The 27,134-nt window shown below is 36.2% G+C and overlaps 1 protein-coding gene across 21 annotated transcripts in view; it reads left to right on the forward strand.

Annotated features, from left to right (window-relative positions):
• Positions 1 to 27,134, forward strand: part of STAU2 (staufen double-stranded RNA binding protein 2) — a 297,168-nt gene that overhangs the window by 165,614 nt on the left and 104,420 nt on the right. For all 21 annotated transcript variants that reach the window (XM_041769208.1, XM_041769206.1, XM_041769188.1 and 18 more), the window contains one exon: positions 15,955 to 16,259. In XM_041769208.1, coding sequence (XP_041625142.1) covers positions 15,955 to 16,259 — 305 coding nt within the window. The remainder of the gene's footprint in view (positions 1 to 15,954; positions 16,260 to 27,134) is intronic.

Raw genomic sequence — 27,134 nt, forward strand, 5'->3', positions numbered from 1 at the left:
GATTATCTCTTTCTCTGAGTCTTTCTGGGAAACTGGCAGGTTTACAATGTAGCTTCCTGCTGTTTTCATGAGGTTAGCAGACTACTATGAATTGCTAACCACCAAAATATCCAGTGTCTTCAGGAGAGCCCTTAGGCTTCAATTTCCCCACAATTTGTTTCAAATAAACTCATTTCCTTTGGGAGAGCTTTATAGTTCTGTTCTTATGGACTACATCACGCCCTGGGTATAATTTGAGTCAATGCTCTAGAGTGGGAATGGGGACAGTGGTCCCTTCTCTGAGAGTGACACTCCTACTTTAAGACCACAGAGTTGGGCAGGGGAGGTAGGCTCTATTCCTCTTGGCTTGCCTTTTCTGACTTGAACTTCCCTCCTCTGAGCAAGCTGAGGAGAGGGATATCAGTGCCCAAGTATTTTCAGCCTGCTGTGCTTGTGGAGAGCCTTCAGTGTGTGAGTGATGGCTGGAAGGAAGAAGGGATTGCTTGACTTCTTGGCCATATATATATGAGGAATTTAGCTTTTGCAGCTTGGAGCTGGGGGAAATGAGATACTCTGGTAGTCTGCCCTTCTTGGTGAAATGCCGTATTCCTTAACAGGAGATTGAGGAGAAAGCAAGCCCCTACACCATCTTTCTGGTTGCCTATGGGGGAGGAAATGGGTCATGGCTCAAGTGCCACAGATTCTTGTTCTTACTGAGATTTGTTAGATTTTCTTGATTAATGACTAGATTAATGACTCAGTATAATGACTTCTGATGCAAAACCTGGAGTTAGGTTAAATATCACAGGTTAAGGTCATGGTTCTCTGTAAGACTGCCTTCACATCAGATACCAGCTGCTATTGGGGGGTTTCTAGGGCCACTCTCACTTTTGACCAACTGTTTATAAATTCAAGGCTTTTTGTGATTATTTAGATTTGATAATTGACTAGTATGATTACAGAATCCAGGAAAGTCCTATACTTAAGATTACAATATTGTTATAGCAAAAAGGATACAAATCGGAACCAGCCAAAAGAAGAGACATATATATAGGGTGAGATCTGGGAGCTCCTAAACACAAAGCTTCCAATGTCTTTGTCCCATGAAGTCAGCATGCATCATCCTCCCTACACATGATGTGTAATATGCACAGAGTATTGCCAACTAGGGGGGCTCACTCAAGTTTCCAGAGTTGCCCAGAATTTTTATGAGTTTTCATTTTATAGGCGTAACTGATTGAATCATTCACTGGCCATGAAGTTGATTGATACCAGTATCCAACTCTCTCCCCTTCTCAGAAATTGGGCTGATACCATTTGATTCAGAGCTCTAATCATCTAATAACATAACATCTAATGGCCTACTGACATGGCCATTACCCATCTTGAATCATTTTGTTAGCACAAACTCTGATGTGGTCCAAGAGGCCCCCCCATGAATAATAAAGACACTCCTATCACTCAGGAAATTCCAAGGATTTAGAGGCTACCCCCTAAGAACTGGGGACAGAGTCTAGCCAAATTCTTTATTACATGAGAAAATGTCTTATTTATTGTATGCATTTAGAACAATTTCCAGAATCTTAAAAAAGTTTTTTTTTTTTATTAATATTCTTCAGTTATGGTTGTTTGATGGGGGTGGGTTAGTAGATTTCCTCATGTCATCTTTTGGAAATAGAATGTCCTACTCTTTTTTTATTAATATTTATAAAATATATCTTTTATCATTATCCTTTTACTTTTAACTTGCCTGTATCATACTTGAAGTGAGTTTCTTTTAGACAGCATGTGTTTGGGTCATATTTTTAAATCTACTCTGCCAATCTCCTTTTAATTCATATATTTAGATCATTTATATTTAATGTAATTATTGGTTTGTTAGGTTTTAAGTCTGACATTTTATTTTTTCTGTTTATTCTTTTGTTTTCTTTTTCCTTAGTAACTGTGTTACTTGATCACTCTTTATAATTCCACTTTATTTTGACTGTTCTTTTTTTTTTTTATAACAATTTGTTTTAAAGATTTTATCTATTCATGAGAGACACAGAAAGGCAGAGACACAGGCAGAGGGAGAAGCAGGCTCCATGCAGGGAGCCCGATGTGGGACCTAATCCCGGGTCTCCAGGATCACTCCCTGGGCTGAAGATGGCACTAAATTGCTGAGCCACCCAGGCTGCCCTATTTTGACTGTTTTTAAATGTATCTCATTATATGGCCTTTTTAATTTTTTGCCTTAGGTATTACTTTATATACATAACTTATTATAATGTCAGTTTACAGATATTGTTATTTTACATAAAAATTTTTTTTAAAAGAATATTTATTTATTTATTCATGAGAGACAACAGAGAGAGAGAGAGGCAGAGTCACAGGCAGAGGGAGAAGCAGGCTCCATGCAGGGAGCTCAATGTGGGACCCGATCCCGGGACTCCAGGATCATGCCCTGGGCTGAAGGCAGGCGCTAAACTGCTGAGCCACCCAGGGATGCCCTGTTATTTTACCCTTTCAAGTATAGAAACCTTACCTCCTTTTTTATCCCTTTACCTTTCTATTTTTTTAAAGATTTTATTTATTCATCCACGAGAGACACACAGAGGCAGAGACATAGGCAGAGGGAGAAACTGTCCCAGGAAGTCAGGATGCATCATCCTCCCTACCCATGATCTGTAATATGCACAGAATATTGCCAACCATGGGAGCTCACTCAAGTTTCCCAAGTTGCCCAGAATTTTTATGAGCTTTCATTTCATTTCAGATTATTGATGGTTTTTACTATCATTTTTATACTCTTGTATATTCACAATTTTTTCTTTAATGAGAATTTGTTTCTCTTTAATTAGTGAAAATGTTATTAATGATATAAAATTAATGTATTACTTGTGGATGAGGCACTGAGCTCTCTGGAGCCCCCATTCTGTATAAGCAAAACTCTCTTTCCATCTTAAACCTCTTCTTGTAGGCTCACCCCATTTTCTGCCTGTCACTGAAACCTTGAGCTGACCTGAGTTCCTACCTTCAAGGGGACTAGGGCCACTTCAGACCATCACTGCCCCCTCCTTGAGACTCATGGCAGCTGTTGGCATTACACTCTCCTCCACTGATTGCTGTCATTAGCAAAGCTGGTCTCTTTCCCTTGTGTGTCACCCCCCACTCCCATCCTATTTTCATCATCTTTCTTGACAGCTTCAATATCTACATGGATGACCCACCTAATGCCCTGGCCCATCACTTCCTTAGCTTCTTAGAGCCAAAGAATGACCTTTACTTCCACTCCCATACTGTCATCCTCTTGCTTGATTGTATACACATCACCAAACTTGTATCACCTTCAAAACATTAAACACACTAGCCCCAGCCTCTTATCACTAGCCTTCTATGACACTTGACCAAGAACTTCCACCATATTCCACATTTATTCATTTCATTTCACTGACGGTAGGACTCAATCCCAGGACCTTGGGATCACAATCTGAGCCAAAGGCAGACACTCAACCACGGAGCCACCCAGCACCCGTATCCCTTTACCTTTCTTGTTTATAATTGAGTATTTATATACATACATACATACATTTATGTATGTATGTATGTATGTATGTATGTTGATGCCCAACCTGGGGCTTGACCCTGAGATCAAGAGTCACATGCTCTACTGTCTGAGCCTGCCAGGTACCCAGCCAGGCACCTCTCCTGTATATATATATTTAAACTGGTATCAAATAGTAGTATACTTTTTGCTTTGTCTGGAAAACATAATTAAAAAAAAAAAAACTCAAGAGGAGAAAAATTCTAGTATATTTACCCATACTATTTGCTTACCATATTTCTTCTTCATTCTTTATGTTCTGTGTGTGATTCCTTCTTTTTTTGTTTCATTTCTACTAGAGGATTTGATGTAGCCATTCTTTTAGCAGGAATTTAATGGTGAAAATTGTCTTAGTTTTCTTGTATCTGAGAATGTTTCACTATCCCCTTCATTCCTAAAGTATATTTTTGCTGGATGTAGGATTTTGTGTCGACAATATTTCTATTCCCCAATAGAATAGCACAGTAAATACTGTGCTATTTCCTTTTGAGGCCCATGGTTTGGGATAAGAATCCACTGTCATTTGAATTGTTTTTCCTCTAAGATTAAATTTTGCTTTTTTTTTTTACTGCTTTCAAGATTCTTTTTCTCTGTCTTTAGTTTTGGGGAGTTTAATTGTGATGTGTTATGTTGTGGGTTTATTTATGTTTATCTCACTTGGGGTTCACACAGCATTTTGAATTTGTGAGGTTTATGTCTCTTAACAATTTGGGGCATTTTCAGCTATTATTTCTTCAGTGCTTTTGCAGCCCAGCCTCTTTCTCCTTTCCTTCTGGAATATCAGTAGCATAGATTTTAGATCCTTTGTCGTGGTCTCACTGATTCTTTAGATACTCATTTTTTTTTCCATTCGTTTTTTTCCTCTATTGTTCATATTGGGTAATGTCTATCTTTTTAACTTCCACTTCACTAATTCTATCTTCTGTTCCCTCCACTTTGCTGTTAAAACTATCCACTAAGATTTTTTTTTCAATTACTCTGTATTTTAGTTCCAAAATTGCCATTTGTTTTTTTTTAATCTTCCATTTCTTTGCTGAAACTTCCTATTTGCTTTCTGTTTTTGCAGTTGTTTCAGGCATGTTTGTAATTGCTTAATTGAACCATTTTACCATGGCTGCTCTAAAATTTTGGTTAGATTATTCTAAAATCTCTCCTCTCAATGTTGGCATCTTTTGATACTATAAGGTGGGGTCCTAGCTCCCTACTGGGCCTTTTCTAATACTGCCACCATGGGGGTGTTGAGTAGTCTTGTTCTAGTTTGTTGGGTAAAAGCTTAGCCTCCCAGCATGCCCTTTTGTGTCATGGGTAAGAGTAGGATAACAGTTTTTTGTGTGTGCTTGGCTTAACTAAAGTCGTTTTTGTCTAAGTTTTTTGTCTTGCTAGGCTATTCCTTTCCTGGTCCTAAAAAATGAATTTGTTATTTTTGCAAGGCAAGTTTTTTTTTTTTTTTTAAGATTTTATTTATTCATGAGAGACACAGAGCAGCAGAGTCATAGGCAGAGGGAGAAGCAAGCTCCTCATGGGGAGCTTGATGTGGGACTCAATTCTAGGACCCCGGGATCATGACCTGAGCCAGAGGCAGATGCTTAACCACTGAGCCACCTAGGTGTCCCTGCAAGGCAATTTTTAAAATTAGATGTGTACTTAATATTTATACAATTCCAATCAGTTCATTTTTTCTTAAAATATTTTAGAATCAGTCATAACTTTCTGAATAATACATAGACTAAGTTGTAATAGATTATTAAAACATAATTTATATCATATAAAGAGAATCAAAAGAAAGTGTTGGTCGTTTAAATTCTTTCATCCTAAAGCTATTCTTTTTCTGTTATGTTAACTTAATACTTAAAGTTACTGTCTGACAACAAATAAAATTATGATGCTGGCTGAGCATGTTATTTTTACATGTCTTCCCAAAGGATAGTTTCACAATGTGAATCTTTTTTTTTAAAGTAACTCCTGCCTGGCTCCTATCTCTGTCTTTTCTATTATTATGCTACTTGAGAAAGACTCTGGTTCATTGAGCCTAGAAAATAGATTTGAAATGAAAAACAGGAGACACCTCATATTAAGTTCAATATCTTAGCAGTTTCTTTCCTCTGTTCTGAATATTTCAGGACTCATTTGCACAGAGCTTGAACGTGCAGATGCAAAGAATAATAGTTTTGGTTTTATATTCATTTGTTTATTTTACTGATTGAATAGTAGTTACACGCGCTGACCCCCAAGCCAGATGCTTAGTCCCAGTCCCAACGCTTCCCACTTACCAGCTGTAACTTTGAGAGGTCACCATGACCTTGCTGTGCCTTGGGGCCTTCAACTGTAAAATGGAGATAATCATAATTCCTGTGACAGAGGCTCATTGTGAGGATTGTTGAGCCTAATACATGCAAGGCCTGCTTTCCAGTAAGGACTATACGAGTTTCACCTATAATTATTACTGTTTTATGAGCTATCTGGAACAGATGCTTGGGGTGCTAGCAGGGGAATAGTGTGGTGCAATGTTGGGGACTATTCACATTTCAGCATGAGTTTCTTCCTACTGAGAGATTGGTCATTTGTGTCATATGTCATTTGTGTCATATAATCCATTTTTCAGGGTTTTTGGTTTAGTTTTTTGTTTGTTTTGTTATTTGTGTTTTGCAGTTTTAGGGAAATAGTCACTAATGCATTTGTTTTCTGTGAAGAAAGAGAACTAATGATCCCTATTTTATCAGCAACATTTTAGCCTTATTTAAATAAATGAATAGTTGAACACAGCTCATTTTCTTCCACAAGCTGCTCTCAAACTTCATTTTTACTATAACAGTTTTAGTAGAACTAGTCACAGTTCTATCTTTATTGAAAATGTTGAGCCTTGAGCTGATTTCTTCTACATAAACCAATGGAGACATTCTTTATTATTAAGATGAAGTATGAATTTATTCACCATATTCAGGCTCTTATCCTTTGTCATTAGATACTTCTAAATTTTCTTTTTTAAAGAAAAGATAACAGGGATCCCTGGGTGGCTCAGCAGTTTAGCGCCTGCCTTTGGTCTAGGGTGTGATCCTGGAGTCCCGGGATCGAGTCCCACATCGTCGGGCTCCCGGCATGGAGCCTGCTTCTCCCTCTGCCTGTGTCTCTGCCTCTCTCTCTCTCTCTCTCTGTGTGTGTGTGTGTGTGTGTGTCATTAATAAATTAATAAAATCTTTTTAAGAAGTCAGTTATTTGTGTATGTTTTGAAAGCTGATGCTTCAGATTTTTATTCCTTCTTTGATCAGAAAGAGTATTTTGTTGGGGTGCTTGGATAACATAGTCAGTTTAGAGTCTGACTCTTGGCTTCAGCTCAGGTTGTGATCTCAGGGTTGTGAGACCTGTGTCTGGCTCCACACTCAGCACAGTCTGCTTAAGACTCTCTCTCCCTCCGCTCCTCCCCCACCCCTGCTCGTTCGCTCTTAAATAAATAAATAAACCTTAAAAAAATATATTTTGTTTAGTGCCATCTCAGAAGACAGAGTCCTGCTTCCTGATTGGCATCAATTATTTTAAAACATCCCTCAATTTTGTTAACTGGTTATCTGAGAAGTTACTTGGTTGCTACTGGCAAAGTTGATTCCCAATGAGTTTTGCCTTTTAAAATCTCTTGTTCAAAGTTTCTAGTGGCAGCCAGGTATAAATATGTTATGTGGCTCATCTACCTGTTGATAAAGCTAAGTTCACCTTGCTAGCATTTTGCTATTACTCACTAAATTTCCCTTGTGTGTCCTGATGGTGATAACGTCTCTTGCCATCATTCTAATCTGCTCAATAAACCTTACCTTCAAAGTTTCAAAAACAAATTGTAATTTTAAAAAAATCTTAAAAACTAGGACATGGATTGCTGTTTCAAAGGAGGAAATTAGAGAAAAGCAGGAGGAACAACAACATGATTTATCAGTCTTACAGTGATTTTTAAAAATCATCTCTATGAAAATTCATGAAATCCTAGTAAGGTCTGCAGTCTAGTTCATTGTATTGTACCAGTATCAACTTTCTAGTTTTCTTAATATGCTGTGATTATGTAAGATCTCACCATTGGGAAAAGCTGAGTGATGAGCACATGTACACTGTGTGTATCACTTTTGCAACTTTAAAAAGTTGTAAAAATCCAATTATAAGAAAGCACTGTTATATTGCCCTGGGCCTCTCCCTCAGAACAAGTTGCTGCCAAGACATTCAGGTAGGACAGACTGTGGTACTAGCACTAGGTATGGCCCTGAGAGTAAGCAGGGCTGAATTGGCAGCACCTGCTCTTGAGGTCTGCAGCTTTGACCACTGCCTCTGCCTGATGTGCAGTCCCTGGTTTCCAGACTCTGACCTCGTGGCTGCTATTCTTTCTTTCCCAGGGAATCTCAGGGCCATTTATTAGATGAGCACAAATGCAGCCCAAGAAGGAACCACTGGACCACCACGGTCATCCTCCTGGAGTGCAGAAATAGTCAATCCATCCTCTGCATGTTCTTTAGCTACTAGGCTGATTGGATCTTAGAAATCTCTACTTCTAGCAAACCGTAAGAGACCCTTAACTCTAGGAAACAAACAGGGCTGCTGGAGGAGAGGCGAGTGGGGGATGGGGTAAATGTGTGGTGGGCATTAAGGAGGGCACTTGATGTAATAAGCAACTGATGAATCACTAAATTCTATCCCTGAAGCTAATAATAGAGTATATGTTAACTAAATTGAATTTAAATTTAAAAATTTTAAAAAGAAATCTCCATTTCCTGCTGCCCTGTTGCTGAGATGTAATGGAACAGGGTGGTATTTTTAGGGGACCCCACTTCTCCCTTTCCACACAGCTCAGTACCAACATATCTTCCAGCTGAGGTTCAAGGGTCCCTGGTTCTGCCTAATTTTCAAGTCAAATATAAACTAGTAGAAGACAAAAAGCAATTAATGTAAAATTTGAAAGAAATTCTTCTGAAAATCAAACTTAAAAAGGAAAATATTGGTTAACAGCAATATAATAAAAAAAACAGGTAGACAATTTGTCAAAAGTTTCTTTTTTAAGGTCAGTTTCAGAATTAGCTTGGAAGGTAAAGTTCTTTTAATTAGCAAAAATCTGATCACATCTCGCATTACAAATGAGACTAAAGCTGTTCTGGATTAAAGAAATAGCTACATCAAAAAATACGTCATTACTGAACTAATGAATAAAATGATGTCTTTTAATGTGTTCAAAAAGCATAACTTAAATCAGTGATGAAAACTAACCTTGTTCTTGCCCTTAGAGTTAGACAGTACTAATTTGTGCATTATATTGGTCTTTCTCTTTGTTTTTTTTTGTTTTTTGTTTTGTTTTTTGCAAGGACAATTACTACATTTAACATGATGCATGCAAAGTTATTAATTTGGTGAATGCCTATGAATTAAATTACTGAGAGAACTTTTTGGCAAGATATGAAAGTCTTCCAGTGAGCACAGTACTGAGAGGGAAAAGTGCTTGGTGCAACCCTGACCCACAAAAGGTGGAATTCCTGGGGAGAGGCCTGAGCGGAGACCACTGCACAGCACCTCACACACCTAGGCTGTGCCTTCAGTATTTCAGCTGTGCAGTGGGTATGCGGGGAACAACAAAATGGTAAATGGTAAATTTTCTTCAAAAAGTTCAAAACAATAACAGCAATAAAACTATTTTAATTTTTTTAAAAACAAATTTCAGCTGAACTGGGAAATGCCTTTGGAAATCTTGTTCCACTGCACAAATGTACACTGTCTTAGCCAAGGAAAGGGGCCAGTCAAGACTGTTCACACCCAAGGGCTAAACTGTTATCTTTTCTTTTTTTTTTTTTTAAAGATTTTATTTATTTATTCATTATAGACACACACACACACACACAGAGAGAGAGAGAGAGAGAGAGAGGCAGAGACACAGACAGAGGGAGACGCAGGCTCTATGCTGGGAGCCCGACGTGGGACTCGATCCCGGGACTCCAGGATCAGGCCCTGGGCTGAAGGCGGCACTAAACTGCTGAGCCACCTGGGCTGCCCAATTGACTTTCTTATTAAAATTTGGTGAATTTTCTATGATGGTACCTAAGTAGAAGCAGAGTCAACCCACATGTGCTAAATTTTAGTTGGAGGAACCTGCTACCCTACCATTCTGGTCCTTGTGCCACTTAAAAAAAAGTATTTTACCCTTATGTGAATTCTATATTTTTTTGTTATACAAAATTCACTGTGGCAAAAGGAGGCCTGTGTATTATTAGGTATTTGAGTACTTTAAAAAAAAAAATTTAGTCCAACAGTTTTGTGACAAAAATTTTAAAAATTCAAAGCTTTGGTATAGAAAGTGACGAATTGATTTTACTAAGAAATAGCTATGTACTCATTCCATGGACTTGCAGAGAAATCCTTTTGTGTAGACTAGCATTAGCCATTTGCACCAGTGTATAACATCATTTTTCTTACTGCATTGGCTTGCCCTTTTGTTCTGATACCCTGATACCACTTACTGCTCACTAACATTTATGTTCTTCAGCCTCTCTCAAAGAGTCAGGACATTGAAAGGCAACTGAACATTGAAAGGCAAGGTTCTCCTGAGTTTGCTTATCTGCACATATGATAAAACATTTAAAGAGATCATGATTCAGAATGTCCTCTGCAACTCTCCCAGCAAAGACTGGAGCTCCATGAAGATGTTCAAGGAGGTTCTGCATGAAACAGAGTGTTCATATACACGTTAGAAAAAGTACAGACCTAATGGGAAAAACATGTAAAATGGGCACGGTGGCCTAGCATTCGTCATTTTCTAAGATGTCACAGTTACTGGCAAGTTTGGGCTTTTAAATTCCTGTTTGAACATCACATATTTTAGGTAGATTTTGGTGAGGCAATCTCTGGAATGTTTAGGGGCAACCATGGTGACCTGGATCAACCCTAGAGGCGACCTGGGCATGGAGTTTAATTCCTGGATTAAACATAGGTGTTTGGAGCTAGCTAGGCATTGTATTTAGTTCCCTACTTGTTCTTCCAGGAGTCTATTTAACGTAATGTTTAGGCATGCAGACTCTAGAGACAGACTACCTAGGGTCATATTCTAGCATTGCTTATATTATCTGTATGACTTTAGGTGAGCTCCATTCTTCAGCTTTTTCACCTCTAATATAGAGAAATAAAATTGCCCATTTCATATGGTTGTGGTGGGGAATTAATTGGAATAATTTAAAGTACTAGCATATAATGCCAGTGTTATAGCTACAGTGTGGCTGTGTACTATGGTTACAAACCGATCGTACCAACATGGGAGTTAAAGGCAAAGTCAAGGATAGAAGATAGATGATGCGGGGGGCACCTGGGTGGCTCAGTGGTTGAGCGTCTGCCTTTGGCTCAGATCATGATCCTGGAGTCCTGGGATCGAATCCCATACGGGCTCTCCCCAGGGAGCCTGCTTATGTCTCTGCCTCACTCTGTGTGTCTCTTATGAATAAATAAATAAAATATTTAAAATAGAATATAATAGAATAAATAAAATAATAAAATAAATAAAATAAAATAAAATAAAATAAAATAAAATAAAATAAAATAAAATAAAATATAGATGACGGAAGAATGAGTTAAGAACATCCAGAGAGAGAGCATGAGTATAGAAGGATGTAACAGGCTTGAGCAAGGGGAATACATTTGAGGTCCATGAGCAAGACTGAGGTCCAAACTAATAGAAAAGAAGGCACAGGTCTAAGGTAGTTATGTGAGAAGAAGTTTATCCTGCACAGTAATTAAATAAATGTAAATCATTGTAACAATGAAATATTGTAGTGTCAATAATTATTTAGACTTACTAAAACCTGTTTCAACAGAAGGATGAGAAAACTGATTTAGTCACATACTGCTAATAGAAGCATAAATTGGTATAGTTTTTCAAGAGGTCTAATTGGCAAAATAAGGTAAAGTCCTTAAATATGTCCTAAATTACTCTTTGAGTCTACCTTCACGTCTTTACAGTACTGAAAAGGTACTTAATTTTACAACAGGAAGAACCTAAATGAATTGTGACCAATCCATATATTCTGTTACCAATATTCAAGTTGAAAATCATTCGGTAGTTGACCACAGAAGTCCACGTGTCTTTACAGTCTTTCAACAAGTATTATATTAATTGAGCTCTGTAGAAAGGAATCTTCTTTATTTTTGAAGAAAAGTCAACTGAGGCTTTACTGTAGAATAAGGGAGCCTGAACTCTGCATGAGTTCTTATATCGTGATGTAATGCCTCTCTTGAGTGTTGAGAGAGCATTTTTGTTTCTTTATAGTATTGTTATTGGCAAGCCCATTACTGCTGTATAATAACAATACTGAAGTAATGCTGTTAGTTTCTTGATTTCTTAAATTGAGTGTAAAATTTAGAGTCATAACATTTAAATTATAAATAAGAATTACATGTGGTATTTATGCAGCTAGTGAAAAAGCAAAAACCAGTAAGACATTTCACTTATCAATTTGGCAACTATTTTTATGACTTTATTGAGGTCTAATAAGCTGCACATAATGTATACAGTTTGATCAGTTTTGACATATGAACTGTTTTTACTTAACAGCACTTCTGACACCAAATATATGGGGATTTTTTTTTTCCACATACCAACCAATTCTCCAATTTTCCAGACACCAGTTGGGTGTCCTACAGTTCGGCTCAATTCTGATACTACCCAGAATTAACATAGGACCCCCACAGATAAGGACTCAATCCCAGAAGACTGCCCCACTTCAGATGCCTGTCACAAGTCATATGCTCCTCACCTGTACTTCTCACCAACTGGCTATAAATTTAGGGGGTTTCCACAACCCTCTCCTCAAGGTTGATCATTTGCTGGAATGGCTCACAGAACTCAGGAAGATACTTTATTTACTACCACTGGTTTTTAAAATAAAGGATATAAAACGAACAGCCAGATGGTGAGGTGCATAGGGTGAGGTCCAAAAGGGACTGGAGCACAGCAGTTGGCATTGGGGGTACACCACCCTCCCAGCACATGAATATCTTCAAACCTCGGGAGCTCTCCACGCCTCATCATTTAGGGGTTTTGTATGGAGGTTCCATTACATAGGCACAGTTAATTAAATCATTGTCCATCTCTAGCCTCTCTCACTTCCCCAGAGGTCAGGGGGTAGGGCTGAAAGTACCTTTTTTCTTATTTTGGTATTATTATTTAAGAATCTTCTTACTTATCTGTACTAACAGAAAACAGATGCAAAGATTTTTTTAATAATAATTTCCAATTCCAAAATAGGAAGAAAAGGCACTTTCATATATTAATATGGGAGTGTGAAATTCTTAGTTTTTTTTTGGAATTGTACCAATTTGGAGCAAATTGTCAATGTCAATAAAACCTAAAATGCATATTGTTTGAACTAGCAATTCTGCTTCTAACTTAAATAAATTTTCTTGTAAACAAGGATTTAAAAATAAAAATGTTCATTACTATGTTTATAATTACAAAAATTTGGAAACAGTTAGATGTCCAACAATATAGACTTGTTTAAAGAAACAATTCATATGGTGAAACATGCCTTCATATTAGTAGTAGAAGGATATTGTTTTATAAACAACAGGATCATATGGTATTCCTTTTTTTAAATTTTTTATTAAAAAATTTTTTTTTCATATGGTATTCCTGTGTCTTAACATATTTTTTCAACTCAGCAACAAAAAAGTTCATGCAAAAAAGACTAAAAGCATATATTTAAAGCAAATTGTTAATCTAGTTTCCTCTGATTAGTAAAATTTATTTGTATTTTTTCCAGTGCATGGTTTCCTTCTTATTGAAATTTCTTCCTGATTATAAAACTAACACAAAGGCATAAAGTCAGTCTATAAAATCAGATATATTAATCTGAGCTATATAAATTATTTTTTAAAAATAACAACTGTTTTATGTTTTGATGCTATCAGGATAAAGTCCTTGGAGCTTGGCCCCTACCTACCTCCGCCTTTACCTTTTGCAGTTCCCACCTCTCTCTTCATGTGGTAGTGGTAAGGAACTGCCTGAGGTTTACTGGCACCCGTGCCCTGCTGATCCCTGCTGTTGTCTCTCTGCCTTCAGTTCTTTTCCTCCTGGACTTTATTCTCCTTCTCCCCTGAAATCTGCTGTCAGTGTCATGTCCAAGAAGCCTTTCCTGAGCTCCTTGTGCTTCTTCCCCATTCCCACTGCTCTCTGGATCCATCTTTATTGAGGCACTTTCCACATTATATCATCCCTTTTCATTTTCCTGTCCCAACAGATTGAACCTGATTGGAGGTCAGGACAGTATTGGTTACGACAGTACCTGAAAGCTAACTATGTGTGCGTGCGTGTACGTGTAACTGAATGGTAGGGATAAAGATGTGATGGGATCAGACAGTGTGGAGTATTGGAAGAAGTGTGAATATATCTGCATGACTAGGGCAAGGGATCTTCATGAGGAATTTAGATGAGAATAGAAATCTAAGGAGGAGCTAGATGATATAAGGAAGAGCCATTTGTCATCCAAAGGAGTTTGGATTTAATAGTCTAGTGATGGGAAGCCAGAAAAGATGTTAAAGTAAGAAAATGGCTAGCCTTAGCAATTTTTGAAGTGTTAGTTGTTATTAATGTTATGTAAAAAAAAAAATGAGGATATAGAATTATTGAATCAGTATGTTATCCACCTGAAACTAATATAACACTGTATATTAAATACATAGGATTAAAATAAAATGAAAATTAAAAAATTGAGTGTAAAATTTGTGAAGTCATGGGTTAAACCAAGTTGAATAGATTTTTGTTCTTCTAAGCTTCTCAGTCTTTACTATGCTAATGTAAATACTAATGTGCATTTTTAATCTTCCAGAAGGTAGGGGTATGTGTGCACAATATCATTTGCATTATTTCCCAGATTTATTATCATGGAACACTTCTATTTAGGGCTATGTTCTAGACATTTGGGGAAACGGACACCAGGGAGACTAGCAGCAGTGAAACCTTTTTAAAAAGATGTTATTTGTTTATTTGAGAGAGAGAAAGAGAGAGCATGAGTGGGGTGAGGGGGAGAGGGACAAGCAGACTCCCCACTGAGTGGGGAGCCCTGTGCAGGGCTCAATCCCAGGACCCTGGGATCTGACCTGAAGTCAGATGCTTAACCGATGGAGCCACCAGGCACCCCAGCCAGTGAAACCTTTTGGTGATTGTTACGGTAGTCCAGGTGAGAAACATTAAAAGCTTGAATCAGAAGGTTAATGATGGGAGAGAGAGAGAGAGAGAGAGAGGCAAGAGCATGGGAAATAAGTTGTGTCTGTCAGAGCACATCTCCAAAAGTGGTGAATTCTCAATAATTTTAAAAGATAGCATGATTTGAGAGTTGCTAATATTGATCCAAAGACATTAGAATACGCAGTGTGAAATGTGGTTTGAAACATCTCCGAGACAAATGGTAGTCAAAGGAAAGGGCTTCTTTTATGTTTACAATCCTACCAACTGATAACATAGCCCTAGGCTCACTCCTCTTTATCAGAACCTGTCCATGGTCTGGCTTGAACTAAAGCACTTAATGATGAAGGAACAAATTCTAGACTGGATATGATAACTGCTTATTTATGGGTGAGTCAGAGATGGTTGTCAGGAGTGTAGGTTGGACAACTGAGCAGATAGATGGTGGTATCATAATGAGATTAACAAGACAGGAGTCAGTGCTAATTTTGGGAAGAAGATAACTCTGTCACTTTTTGAAATGGTCATGAGTTAGAGTTGTCTGTGGGACACCCTTATGAGGAAAAGAGCACCTGTAGGCCATCAGGTTTATGAGTTTTTATTTTTTTATTTTTTATTTTTTAAAGGAATAAATAGACTGATTTTATTTTTTTTTATTATTATTTTTTTTTTATGATAGTCACACAGAGAGAGAGAGAGAGAGGCAGAGACACAGGCAGAGGGAGAAGCAGGCCCATGCACCGGGAGCCCGACGTGGGATTCGATCCTGGGTCTCCAGGATCACGCCCTGGGCCAAAGGCAGGCGCTAAACCACTGCGCCACCCAGGGATCCCAGGTTTATGAGTTTTTACCTCAGATGATGTGAACTGATCCAGCCTTCATTTTACTTACTGTTTCTCAATTGCTGCATGTGTTAGGGGTTTTGTGTCTCTTTAGGAGATGATAAAATTGTAAATTGCAGGTTAAAGACCCAGCACATTCCTAATCTTTTTAAACTTCTGATTTGGGAATATTGAAACATATTCTTCACCTCTAAATTCAAGCTACGATGGCCTTGGCAGGTCTGAGGAAGATGTTTAATTGACAGTGTTTCTTACTGCTTTGTTACTAAACCAAGTAAAATCATTAAGTTAATAATGCTATAATATGTTTCTATTTTAATAATTTTAAATGTAATAATAACAATGTTCCTTCATTTTATTTATAGCTCCAAAAGGAATTCTTCATTTGTCTCCTGATGTTTATCAAGAGATGGAAGCCAGCCGCCACAAAGTAATCTCTGGCACTACTCTAGGCTATTTGTCACCCAAAGATATGAACCAACCCTCAAGCTCTTTCTTCAGTATATCTCCCACATCGAATAGTTCAGCTACAATTGCCAGGGAACTCCTAATGAATGGAACATCTACAGCTGAAGCCATAGGTTTAAAAGGAAGTTCTCCTACTCCCCCTTGTTCTCCAGTACAACCTTCAAAACAACTGGAATATTTAGCAAGGATTCAAGGCTTTCAGGTATGAATTAAAAGCAAAAACAAAACCAAGAAAACAAATTCATTAGCCCCAAATCCTTCATCTCTATCCATCAGAAAGCTCATCCTTGCCTGCTAGTGTGACCTATATGCCACTTACATTGTAAAGTATTAGGAACACAGAGGTCAGAAGAAAGAGCCATATGCACGTGCCTCATTTTCTTTTATTTTCATTCTACGCATTCATCTTTTGCTGCCTGGCTCTCCTCCATTTTCCTTCTTCTTCCTCTTATTTTCTTTTTAAACATTTTTAATTCTCTGTTCTGTCTTCCAGTTGGTCTTGATTGGGTGCATTTATCTCCTCACTCTGTCTTCCACAAACAAAAATTCTGCCTTCATACATTTGGTATTAGTCTTTAGCACTAAGTTCTCTCTCATTTACAATAAGGCTAAGTTTTTCTAATAATGATTTTACTTTCATAGCAGTTCCGAAGTTGGCATTCTATTGCTAGTAATGATTCAGGTATACCGTGAAGGTACAACATCTTAGAACTCTATTATCTTAGAAGTTAATTAAACATGGTATTAGAACAATAATGACATACTTTCTAGTTGTTTGAGGGATAAAAACATGTATCTGTTTTAGTGGATCATGTTTTGAACCGTCTAGGGTAGCACCTGTCTCATGGTACTTACTAAGTTTTGTTTCATTAGGCAGTCTAACTCCAGCTCACAGCTCACTGAACTTGTGTATATGAGTTTGGGGATGGAAATTTTTTTCCCTATTTATTCTTTGTTCCTTTAAAAAAAAAACCCAGCAAACCCAACAGTCCTTTCTGGATAGAGCTTTTAAAAGAATTGTTAACTCTAGGGAGAGGAAATACCTATGTTCTGATTTCTTAGTTGCTTTGAAAATCATGTACTGAACTGTAAATGCTGACCTGACCGGATGAACAGCCATGTGCTCATGCGTAGAAAGAGTGTACTGCACCCTCAGATTTCACTGTTTTCATCCCCTTTTCCATCTTAGTCTTATTCCTTAAGACCAAAAACTGTAATTTCCTTTAGAAATACTCTAGAAGCTCTGTATTGTGTAGAATAATCATGTATTTATAAACATTTTACAAGTTTAGATATAAATCAGAAAGAAGATCATGTGTTTTTGGCAGGTATTTTGCATGTTTTTTTTTGTTTGTTTGCCTTCACAGAAACCCGATTCTTTCAAATCTATGCCAGGTAATCGTTAGTGTTTTTAATTAGACTATTAATATGAAATTGAAGAAGCTGTTACCAATTATTGGCTCTGTCGTCTGAAATTTTAAACACTTAAAGTTAAAATTTTAGAATTTGTTTTTGTTGTTTACCTTAAGAATGACAATAAATCACTGTTTAAAATAAAAAGACCTCGATTCATACAGTTAAAGTACTGGAAAAAAGCTAATAATTTTTAGTTCTATCTATAATCTGCACACAATGAACTAGAAATAAACTGTGATGAAAATAAATTCACTGCTTATTTACAAATCTAGTTATCTAGAAATGTCTGAGAGTAACACTGCATTTTTATAGAAACAAAGCACAAAATACATTCAAGCTCTGAATTGATTTTTTTGCTTGGAGATGTTATGGTAGATTTAATTTTGCTGCCACAGGAACTACTTAAATTTTTTTATTTATATTTATTTGTTAATTCTTGGTAATGATAACAATTATAATTTTATAATTACTTTAGTCAAAATGTAGAGTCTGTTTCCCCCATTATTGGGCTGACTGCTCAGACCTCTTTTTAAAGCTTATGCTAAGATAATATGCTCTTATTTATGGACAAGTTAAACATTTCCAAATTTGTGTACTGTGATTTTTACATACTAATGAATATAAACAGATGGTTTTAAAACATTACTGTGCTTTTCTGGTCGAATGAGCTCGGTATTGATGTGAAATACTGTGTCACTGGTAGATCACAACCTGCATCTGAGCAGTGAATAGAAGCTTGTGGGAAATGACTTAGTGTCCTATCAGGCACATAGCATATCTTCATGATGTCATGGTAAAAGGTTCTTTGTAGTTAAGAGTTTTGAAGCCTATTTCTTTATAGGTAACTTTCTCAGGTATCTTTACCTGATAGAAAAACATGTAGACTGTTTCTCTTTCTTAAATGTTTCAATTGGACTGTAGTTAGAAATTATAGGGCCAGCTTATTATGGATTACATGCTATTCTGTTATTTTTATTTCTGGAATTTAAAAACAATAAATTCTTTTTCTGTGTTTCTAGGTTAGTACTTTTTAATTTTGTTATTGTACATTGAATAGATACTATTGCTTATTGAATATTGTATAACCCCTTCTTTGGCCATCCTTCCCCATTAAAATTTGACTTAAGCCTATCAGAGCCATTGTATGTGACAGCTATATTGTATTACAAAGTGAAAATATATTAGTGTACTGAAAACTAAGTTGTTTTAACCTTTAAATTTTTTTCATTACCCAATCTTTAATTTAAATTTATAAATTACAGAAAGCTTATTTGCTTACTAGAATGTAGGTATTAAGCTCACATCCTTTGCTTAAATCTACAGAATAATTAAAATTATTATACAATTAAAGTTATTAATAAAGCTGACATTCACAGAGCAGAATGTGACTGAACACTTGCACATTCTTGGTTAATTCTTTTCATCATTGCTTGGGCTTACCTAAAGTTTTTATCATGTTTTAGATGCAAGTTTTCGGATTCCAGTCATAAATGAATACGTGTCTCTTTGAAATTTTATTGGGTGTATTTTAACTATCCTCTTTTAAAACCTGAATATTCTTATTGATTGTTTTATTGTTTTTTAGAAAGTTTAGAAATTTTATGTCAGTAGTTCTGTGAGCCTTAGATTTTGTCCAGCCCAGTCAGTATGCTTCTATAACTTCAGTGCTTTTCACAAAAACTCATTTGAAATTTAAAGTGTTTCAGGGTTCTTTGTTATGTACCTTGATACTCTTTAATTATAATGCCAAACCTGTTTGGCTTTTTAGAGACAATTATGACAGAGACATTCTTGAAATGTGGTACACATGAACCAAAGTGGAAGACTTTGTTCTGTTGTGTTATAATTTACATTATTCTAAGTTTTTATAGCCTTAATATGCTTTGCCATACTAACGATATTAGAAATTTAGATTTGCATAATTAAATATAGGCAATTCCTTTGTCTTTTGGTTCTTGTACCAGCATATGTATAGGGATGAGGTGGTTCCCACAGGACACCAAAAATTCTCTGGATACCAGCAGCGTATCTGAGAATTCAGCTCAGTTCTGATACTGTCTCCATGGAGATAGCATCAGATCACACAGGACAAGGGTTCAGTCCTACAAGATCCCATCCCCTGCCAACTATGGATACCTGTCAAGCCCAGGTTCCTACCTGTACTTTTGACTGACCAGCTACAAATCAGAGATCCCCACCACTTCTTCCTCCTCAGGTTCAATTAATTTGCTAGAGCAACTCACAGAACTCAGAGGATTTTACTTACTAAGTCACCAGTTTATGGTGAAAGAATATAAATTCAGTGCAGCTGGATGGAAGAAATGTCTGGGGCAGGGTATGTGGAAGGGACACAGAGCTTCCATGCCCTCGCCAAGCATGCCACTTTCTCAGCACCTCCATGTGTTCACCAACCCAGAGGCTCTCAGAACCCTGTCCTTTTGGGCTTTTATGGAGGCTTCATTATGTAGTCCCGATTGAATAAATCATTGACCATTGGCATTGATTCCACCTCCAGCCCCTCTTTCCTCCCCTGAAGTCAGGGGGATGGCCTGAAAGTTCCAACCCTTGAATCAATTTTTGGCTCCATTGGCAATCAACTCCCATCCATAGATGCTTTCAGAACTCACCTCCTTAACATACAACTCTGTCACTTTCAATACTTAGAAGTTTTGGGAGCTAGTGTGAGAAAAAAAGGTTGAAGACCAAATAAATATTTCTTATAAATCACAATATCACACTTTATTTAAATGAGTACTAGAAAAGTAATTTGATTAGAAATGAAAATGTATTCTTTTAGCAAATTATCCTTTCTCGATGAATTTAATTTCAGTTTGCTACTCTGTGCCCTTTTTTGTGATGATCATCCATTGAACAGTGTGGATTTTGAAACTTTCAGAGTGAAATATGATAAACTAGGTTTGTTTTTTTTACATAGAGAATATAAAGAAACAGTTGTCTTAGTTAAGCCATAATTAGTTTATTTTACAAAATCAAGGAATGTTTTATAGAAGGACTTTTTATTATTGTGAGTTTTAGATGGTCCATTTCCAGCAAGATGAAAATGTCAGTAGAAAGCTTTGAAATATCTACTTAAATTAAAAACTTTGTTTTCAAATACAAGTCAAACTTAATACATTTCAACTGATATGTCTCCTTTTGTGAAGCTTAATATGATTTTGGCAGCCTTCTTTTATAGTTATAGGCTTCTTTTAAATATTTATTTTAACATATATGGCATATAACGTTTTAACAATATGACCTCAATATAGATTACATTGAGAATATAGTAACTGGATAATCTGAGAATCAACCTTTTTTCTTTCCCTTATTAAAATCTTCCCTATGCCTCATTTTTTAATCAAATATTTATCATCAAAGTGGCTACTTGCAGCTTTTTTTTTTAAGAATGAAGGATCATTTTTTTTCAAAGAGCAATATAAATTAAACTTTGTAGGTTTCTAGTAGCAGAATATTGAGAAAGAAATTATGCGTATACACATACTCTCCCACTTAGAATGTTTTTCTCCAATTTTAAATTTATCCTTGAAACATAACTTATTGTGTCACTTCTGAGCCTAAATTTTCATCTACACTGTTACACAAATGGCTATATGAAGTGAAGTGAAGTTATTCAGAGTACAATGAGTAAAACACATTTGTGGGTTTGGCATGAGGTCAACAGATTCTGCTCTGATTTGCAGTCACTCTTTAAAAATCTCTCTTGGATTTGGCCTTTACCACTCTGCAAAGACCTTGGAGAGCTTGGTTTAGTATTTGAACTCTCCCCAAGGTTTGGTCTTTCTATAGTGACTGTAAAACTCAGGTTTGTTCTTCAAATGGGCAACTCAAGTTCATCCAAACTGACTTATTATATCGTTTTCATTATATTTGACATACTTTGCCAAACCCCCAAAGGTATGCAGACTACATATTACATAACTGGACTTCCATAAAAACCAGTGGAGTTACCAATTCATTTTGCTGAAATTCCCAATTCTATAGAGAAAAATTCTAATTGGAAGAAAGAAATCCTGATGCATATAAACATATACTGTGATCAGTAAGTAATACAGGTAAGAATCAAGCAAGTCTTGAATAAAACAGTCCATTATTACTGCATGAACTATTCAGTAACTTCACCCTATATCACTGCAGAGTATAACCTGAAACTCAGAAGAACAAAGGCATTCATCTTGAGTTTGATGTACCAGCACACACATAGTAAGACACATAAGATATTTCAGACAAAGGGTAATATATAAACACAGAGCCTTTCCTACCACAGTGACTTTGATGTGGCTCTAAAATGAGCCACTGTGGTACAGGAAAAAAAAAGCTATTTATGTATCCTCCCCAAGTAGAAATATCTGTAGCCTTCTCTGTTTGCAAGAGAAGTGATTCTCAGGTCAGCATAAGAATTCTGCTTGGAATCATATGAAAATCAAGTCTTTGAAGAAAAAGAAATGATTTTTCATCTACAGGTGAAATACATTTCCTTTCGCTACAAAAGGTTGGCAATGATACGATTTTTACTTAGTGATGTAAGAGTAATTGTAGTACCCATCAAGTCCCTTCATGTCCGGCTAGTAGCAATATACCAATGCTCATTCTAAGTCATGTTGAAATGATCTATTTTCCTCTCTCCAGCATTTAGCTATATCTTAAGATTTTTTTTTTCATTAGTGACAGTGGTTAAGATTTCATATACATTGTTCTCTTCTCACTCAGGGCAGTTCCCGAGAGAGAGAAGAGTATGTGGAATAGCTGCATATAAAGGATTTCTACACACTGAAAAAAAATTAACATAGAGGCATGGTTTATATTGAAACATATGGGTAAACCAATGAAACTGATATTTATTGATTGACTCATTTTATATTTGATAGTGATGTAGGCATTATATATGTTATCTTATGACACAAGTAGAAATGCCTAGTACATTTTTGCCTTTTGCTACAGATCTTTATTTTACTTTATTTATTTATTTATTTTAATTTATTTATTCATAGAGACACACACAGAGAGAGAGGCAGAGACACAGGCAGAGGGAGAGGCAGAGGGAGGGCAGGCTCCATGCAGAGAGCCCGACATGGGACTCGATCCAGGGTCTCCAGGATCACGCCCTAGGCTGCAGGCAGCACTAAACCACTGCGCCACTGGGGCTGCCCCAGATCTTTATTTTAAATCAGACTATTATATAGTGTTTGAAGATTGATCCCTGTAAGTAGGCATAGTTTGTGGTGATGGTCCATGGTCTTCTAGATATTGTTTTGGTTTAGTCCTAGATTTCATTAATTAATTTATTTAAGCCCTCATACCTGGGTCTAAGTTACTCAAGAATTCTGACTCTCTTGAGCTGGAAGGAACTTTAGATTTTATTCTAATATAAATTTCCCATATGGAATTATTAGTTAATTTTAACCCTGAGAGATTTTAGGTTGTGAAGTGTTCTCTCTTAACATGGTCACATCAAAAGACAGATTTAACAGTCAGACACAAGGGATATTTGAAAAGCTTTCAACATGTTTTTATCTGTAGTGCTGTCACTTTAAGTATAAGAAAAGTCCAGAATTGAGTCCTAAAAATGGAACATTTGAGGAAACAAGAACTACTGCTTGAAGATGACACAGTGACAGCTTGAATAAGTCTCATTACGAGAAAAATAGATAATACATTATGAACAGTTTTCAGTAATTTCAGTATATAAAAGAATTAAATGGATATGAAGTTAAGCTGGCTAGAAATGTCCAGCCATTGAACACTGGAACAGATTTAACTGAAGCACGAGAAATGGAACATCTGCTTATCCACTCTGGGCAAATACTTAATAAGTACCTATGCATGCTAGGTAGCATGCCAAACACCGGGCACAATAGGAGTTATGATCAAGTTGGAGACAGGTAAATAAAACCAATATGCAGAAGGTTGGATACCACCATAAATTAGTCCCATCTCCAGGGATCAGTATTGGACATTACACAACAGTTTGATATAAAAATAAAGATTTATAGCATGCTGCATGAAATAATGTAATTCTGCCCCCATAATAAGAGGCAATATGAGGATAAGCTGATAAGTGTTCACTTGAGGTGTGGTTGGCCATGTCAAGAATCACAAATAAGAATGAACAGCTTTGACTGAGGGAATTAGGGAAAAATTTATAGCAGATGGGACATTTGAAATAAGTTTTAAAGAGCATACAGAATTTTCAGGTGAATAAGAATTGCAGGCAGAAGCTAAGCATTGAAGACATAAAAGGACCCGGTATTTCAGAACATACCTAGAGTCAAAGTGGCAGTGGCTGGCAGGGAAACTGAAAAAGCTTTGTGTTGCTAGGAGTTTAGATTTTAGCTGTTAGACAGAGACCATGGGCTTATTTTTAAAGGAGTAGTGACGTTGGTTTTGTATTTTAAAAAGATAATTCAGTCAGCGATAATTCTGTCAAGGATGAACTCGACCAAAAAGAAACAAGAATGGTAGCAAAAAGACTTATTAGAGTGATTTTGAATGAATCCAAAAGATAAATAACAAAGATTGAATTAGGGCAGAGCTAGTGGGCATAGAGGAGTGGAGCTGAGGTACACTTGTCTAAGGTACAGCTGAGATCATTAAATGATCCCTTGTGCTGATTTTTATCGGGATGCTTTCACTAGCCTGTTCCAGGTGGAAGCAAGATTCAAATATGATGAAGAGTAAAGTAGAGACTATTTCAGGATACATAGCCTGGTTTTTCAAAAAGTTAAGAGTGAAATAAAGTAGGATAGTATGAATGTGACATGTTTTACGCAAGATTTTATGTTTAGTATTGATGAGATAGGTAAACTCAGAGGAAGTTAATGAGTGAAATTTTAAGCATGTGAAATTTGAGTTGCCTGAAATAAAGTTGTACCATAGGCCGTTCTAAATGTGTCTGATGAGATCAGCAAGAAAGGATAGGGGACATGGTTTGGAGAGTCATCTTTTTAGAGATGTAATTGAAGTTATAGAAATTGGTAAGTTTGATCAGGGAGATATTCCCAATGAATATTAACAATGCAAAGTGTTCATTTATCCATTGATTCAACTGAAATATATTGAGCACCTGCCATGGGCCAGGTATACTTCTTGGCCCTGAGGATATAGCATAAGTGACACTCAAGGTTTCTGCCCTCATGGAACTGACATAAACATGGGTGTGTGGGGATGAGATGTGGAATTGGGGCAGGAGACATGGAACACATATGATAAATTCAAATGATGTTAATATGGTTGCTAGGAAATTAATTGTGAGATTAATTAAGAATATTTAAGAGAAGTATATACAGAAGACTCATGTCTCCAACTGCTATGTCAAAGATAGCTATACCTTCTTAATGTTTTAATCAACCTTATTGAGCTATAATTACATACAATAAGACACAACCATTTTATTATACAGTTTTGAAAAATATATGCAACCATGTGACTGCCACCACAATCAAGATGAGGGTGTTTCTATTAATGTTAAAAACTTCCCGGTCCCTCTCTGCAGCTTGTTTTCCCCACCCTCCCTTGGCTCCAAATAACCAGGATATCCTGTCATCAGTAAAGATCAGTTTTGCCTTTTCAGGAATTTCATAAGAATGGAACCATACAGTATGCAGTTTTGCATCTGACCTCTTTTACTTGCTATGTTTTTGAGATTTTTCCATCTTGTATGTATCTGTAGGATTTTTAAAAATTTATTTGGTTTGTTTTGTTGTTTTTTATGAAGTACTAGTCCGCTATATGGATGTATACCACAAATTCTCACTTCACCTATTGATGAACATTTGAGTTGTTTTCAGTTTGGTGCTATTTTGAATAAAGCTGTTCATGAATATTCATTTATAAGATTTTATGCAGACATCTTTCTAATGCTCTTGGAAAAAATCCTGGGAGTAAATTTGCCGAGTCACTGGGTAAGTGCACATACAAATTTATAAGAAACTATCAAGAAAAAAAAAAAAAGAACTATCAGATTTTTTTCAATATGCTGTAACATACCACATTCCTGCTAGCAATGTATGAGGGTTCCACACATTGATATGATCAGTCTTACTCAAGTAAGAGTACAGTGGTATCTCATTTATATTTTAATATGTATTTCACTAATGACCCATATGATGAGCTTCTTTTCATGTACTTATCGGCCAATTACAGATCTTTGTGAAATATCCACATCTTTGTACGGTTTCTAATTGATATATTTTTTTTCTTATTATGGAATTATAGGAGTCCTTTTTATATTCTGGGTATAAGTCCTTTGTGTTGCAAATATTATCTCCCTGCCAGGATGAACTTGACATACTCAACTTAATTTCATCTGCAATGAGGCTATTTCCCAATAAGGTCACAATTAAAACTGTAGAGGTTAGGACTTGCATATATCTTTTGGGGCCATTGTTGAACTTACTATATATTTATTGCTTTCCTCAAATTTGGGAAATTTGGGGTCATATTTTCTGTGAGTAAATATTTTGCCCCCTTCTTTTCTTCTGGGACTCCATTTACATGCATTTAAAAAAAAATTGTCCACAGATTCCTGAGTCTTTATTCATAAAAAAAACACATTTTTTTCTCTGCACTTTAAATTGTATTATTTCTATTGATCTGTAAGTTTACTGACTCGTATATATATAGTTTTGAATTTATATTTTCTGAAGCAGTTAATTAATCTGGCTGGATTCAAACTCCGAACTTCGTCTCTCATCTTAACTTTCTATTCTCTTGGCTTCTGGGAGAGTAGTCTCTCTTCTGGTTCTCCATGAACCTTTTTGTCAACTGCTAAAAAGAAGAATCCAATAAAATTTAGTGATTCCTGCTCCCTATCAGAAGTAATTTCAGTGGAAATTTTTGTAATGACATTAATGATAGAGGAGAAAGTTCAGGTAGTGATAGTAATATTGTCCTAGAGTATAAATAAAAATAGCTTAAAAATAATATCATAGTGTTTGCTCCCAATTTGGATTTGCAGCCAAAGCTGCAACTTACTTCTTAGCTTTTGGAAATCAGGTAACATTTATTGATATTTTTGGTTCAAGTTTCTTGGTCCCTGTTGCTAGGATTTCCATGAATAGGCCTCTATTATATTTTTTTTTCTCTCTAAACCTCTAACTTAAGGAGGAGACCTTAACTTCTCTTTGTCATGGTGCTTTGGATATTATAATTTTCCAGGCTTTTATGCCAAAAACTTTTTTCCCTGCATCTTTTTTCCTTCCCATATCAGAAGTAGAAAGTACCACATTGCACAGTGACTTTATTTTTCTAATGAAAAGATCATTTAATCTCCACTGGTTCTCTTTTCTTGTGTTTGAAGATTCTTTTAATATAAAATTCTGATATGCGTAGAAAAACATGTTTATCTGATCTACTCTAATGGGCACTTGGCTTCTTTCAAATCTCCTTTATTCTGAAACACTAAAGGTTTTCTTTTATAAGTGACCTTTAAAAATAATTTTAAATTTAGAGAAAGGTTGAAAAATAGTACAGAGCTTAATGTTAACAATTATATAACCATAGTATAATTGTCAGTACCAGGAAATTAATGGTGATGTAATCTTATTCAAATTTTTCCAGTTTTCCTACTAATGTCCTCTTTCTGGTCCAGGGTACAGTCTAGGATCCTACAGTGTATTTAGTTGTGATGTCTCTTTAATCTCTT

The sequence above is a fragment of the Vulpes lagopus genome, chromosome 9 (assembly GCF_018345385.1).
Source record: "Vulpes lagopus strain Blue_001 chromosome 9, ASM1834538v1, whole genome shotgun sequence".
Classification (NCBI taxonomy): Eukaryota; Metazoa; Chordata; class Mammalia; order Carnivora; family Canidae; genus Vulpes; species Vulpes lagopus.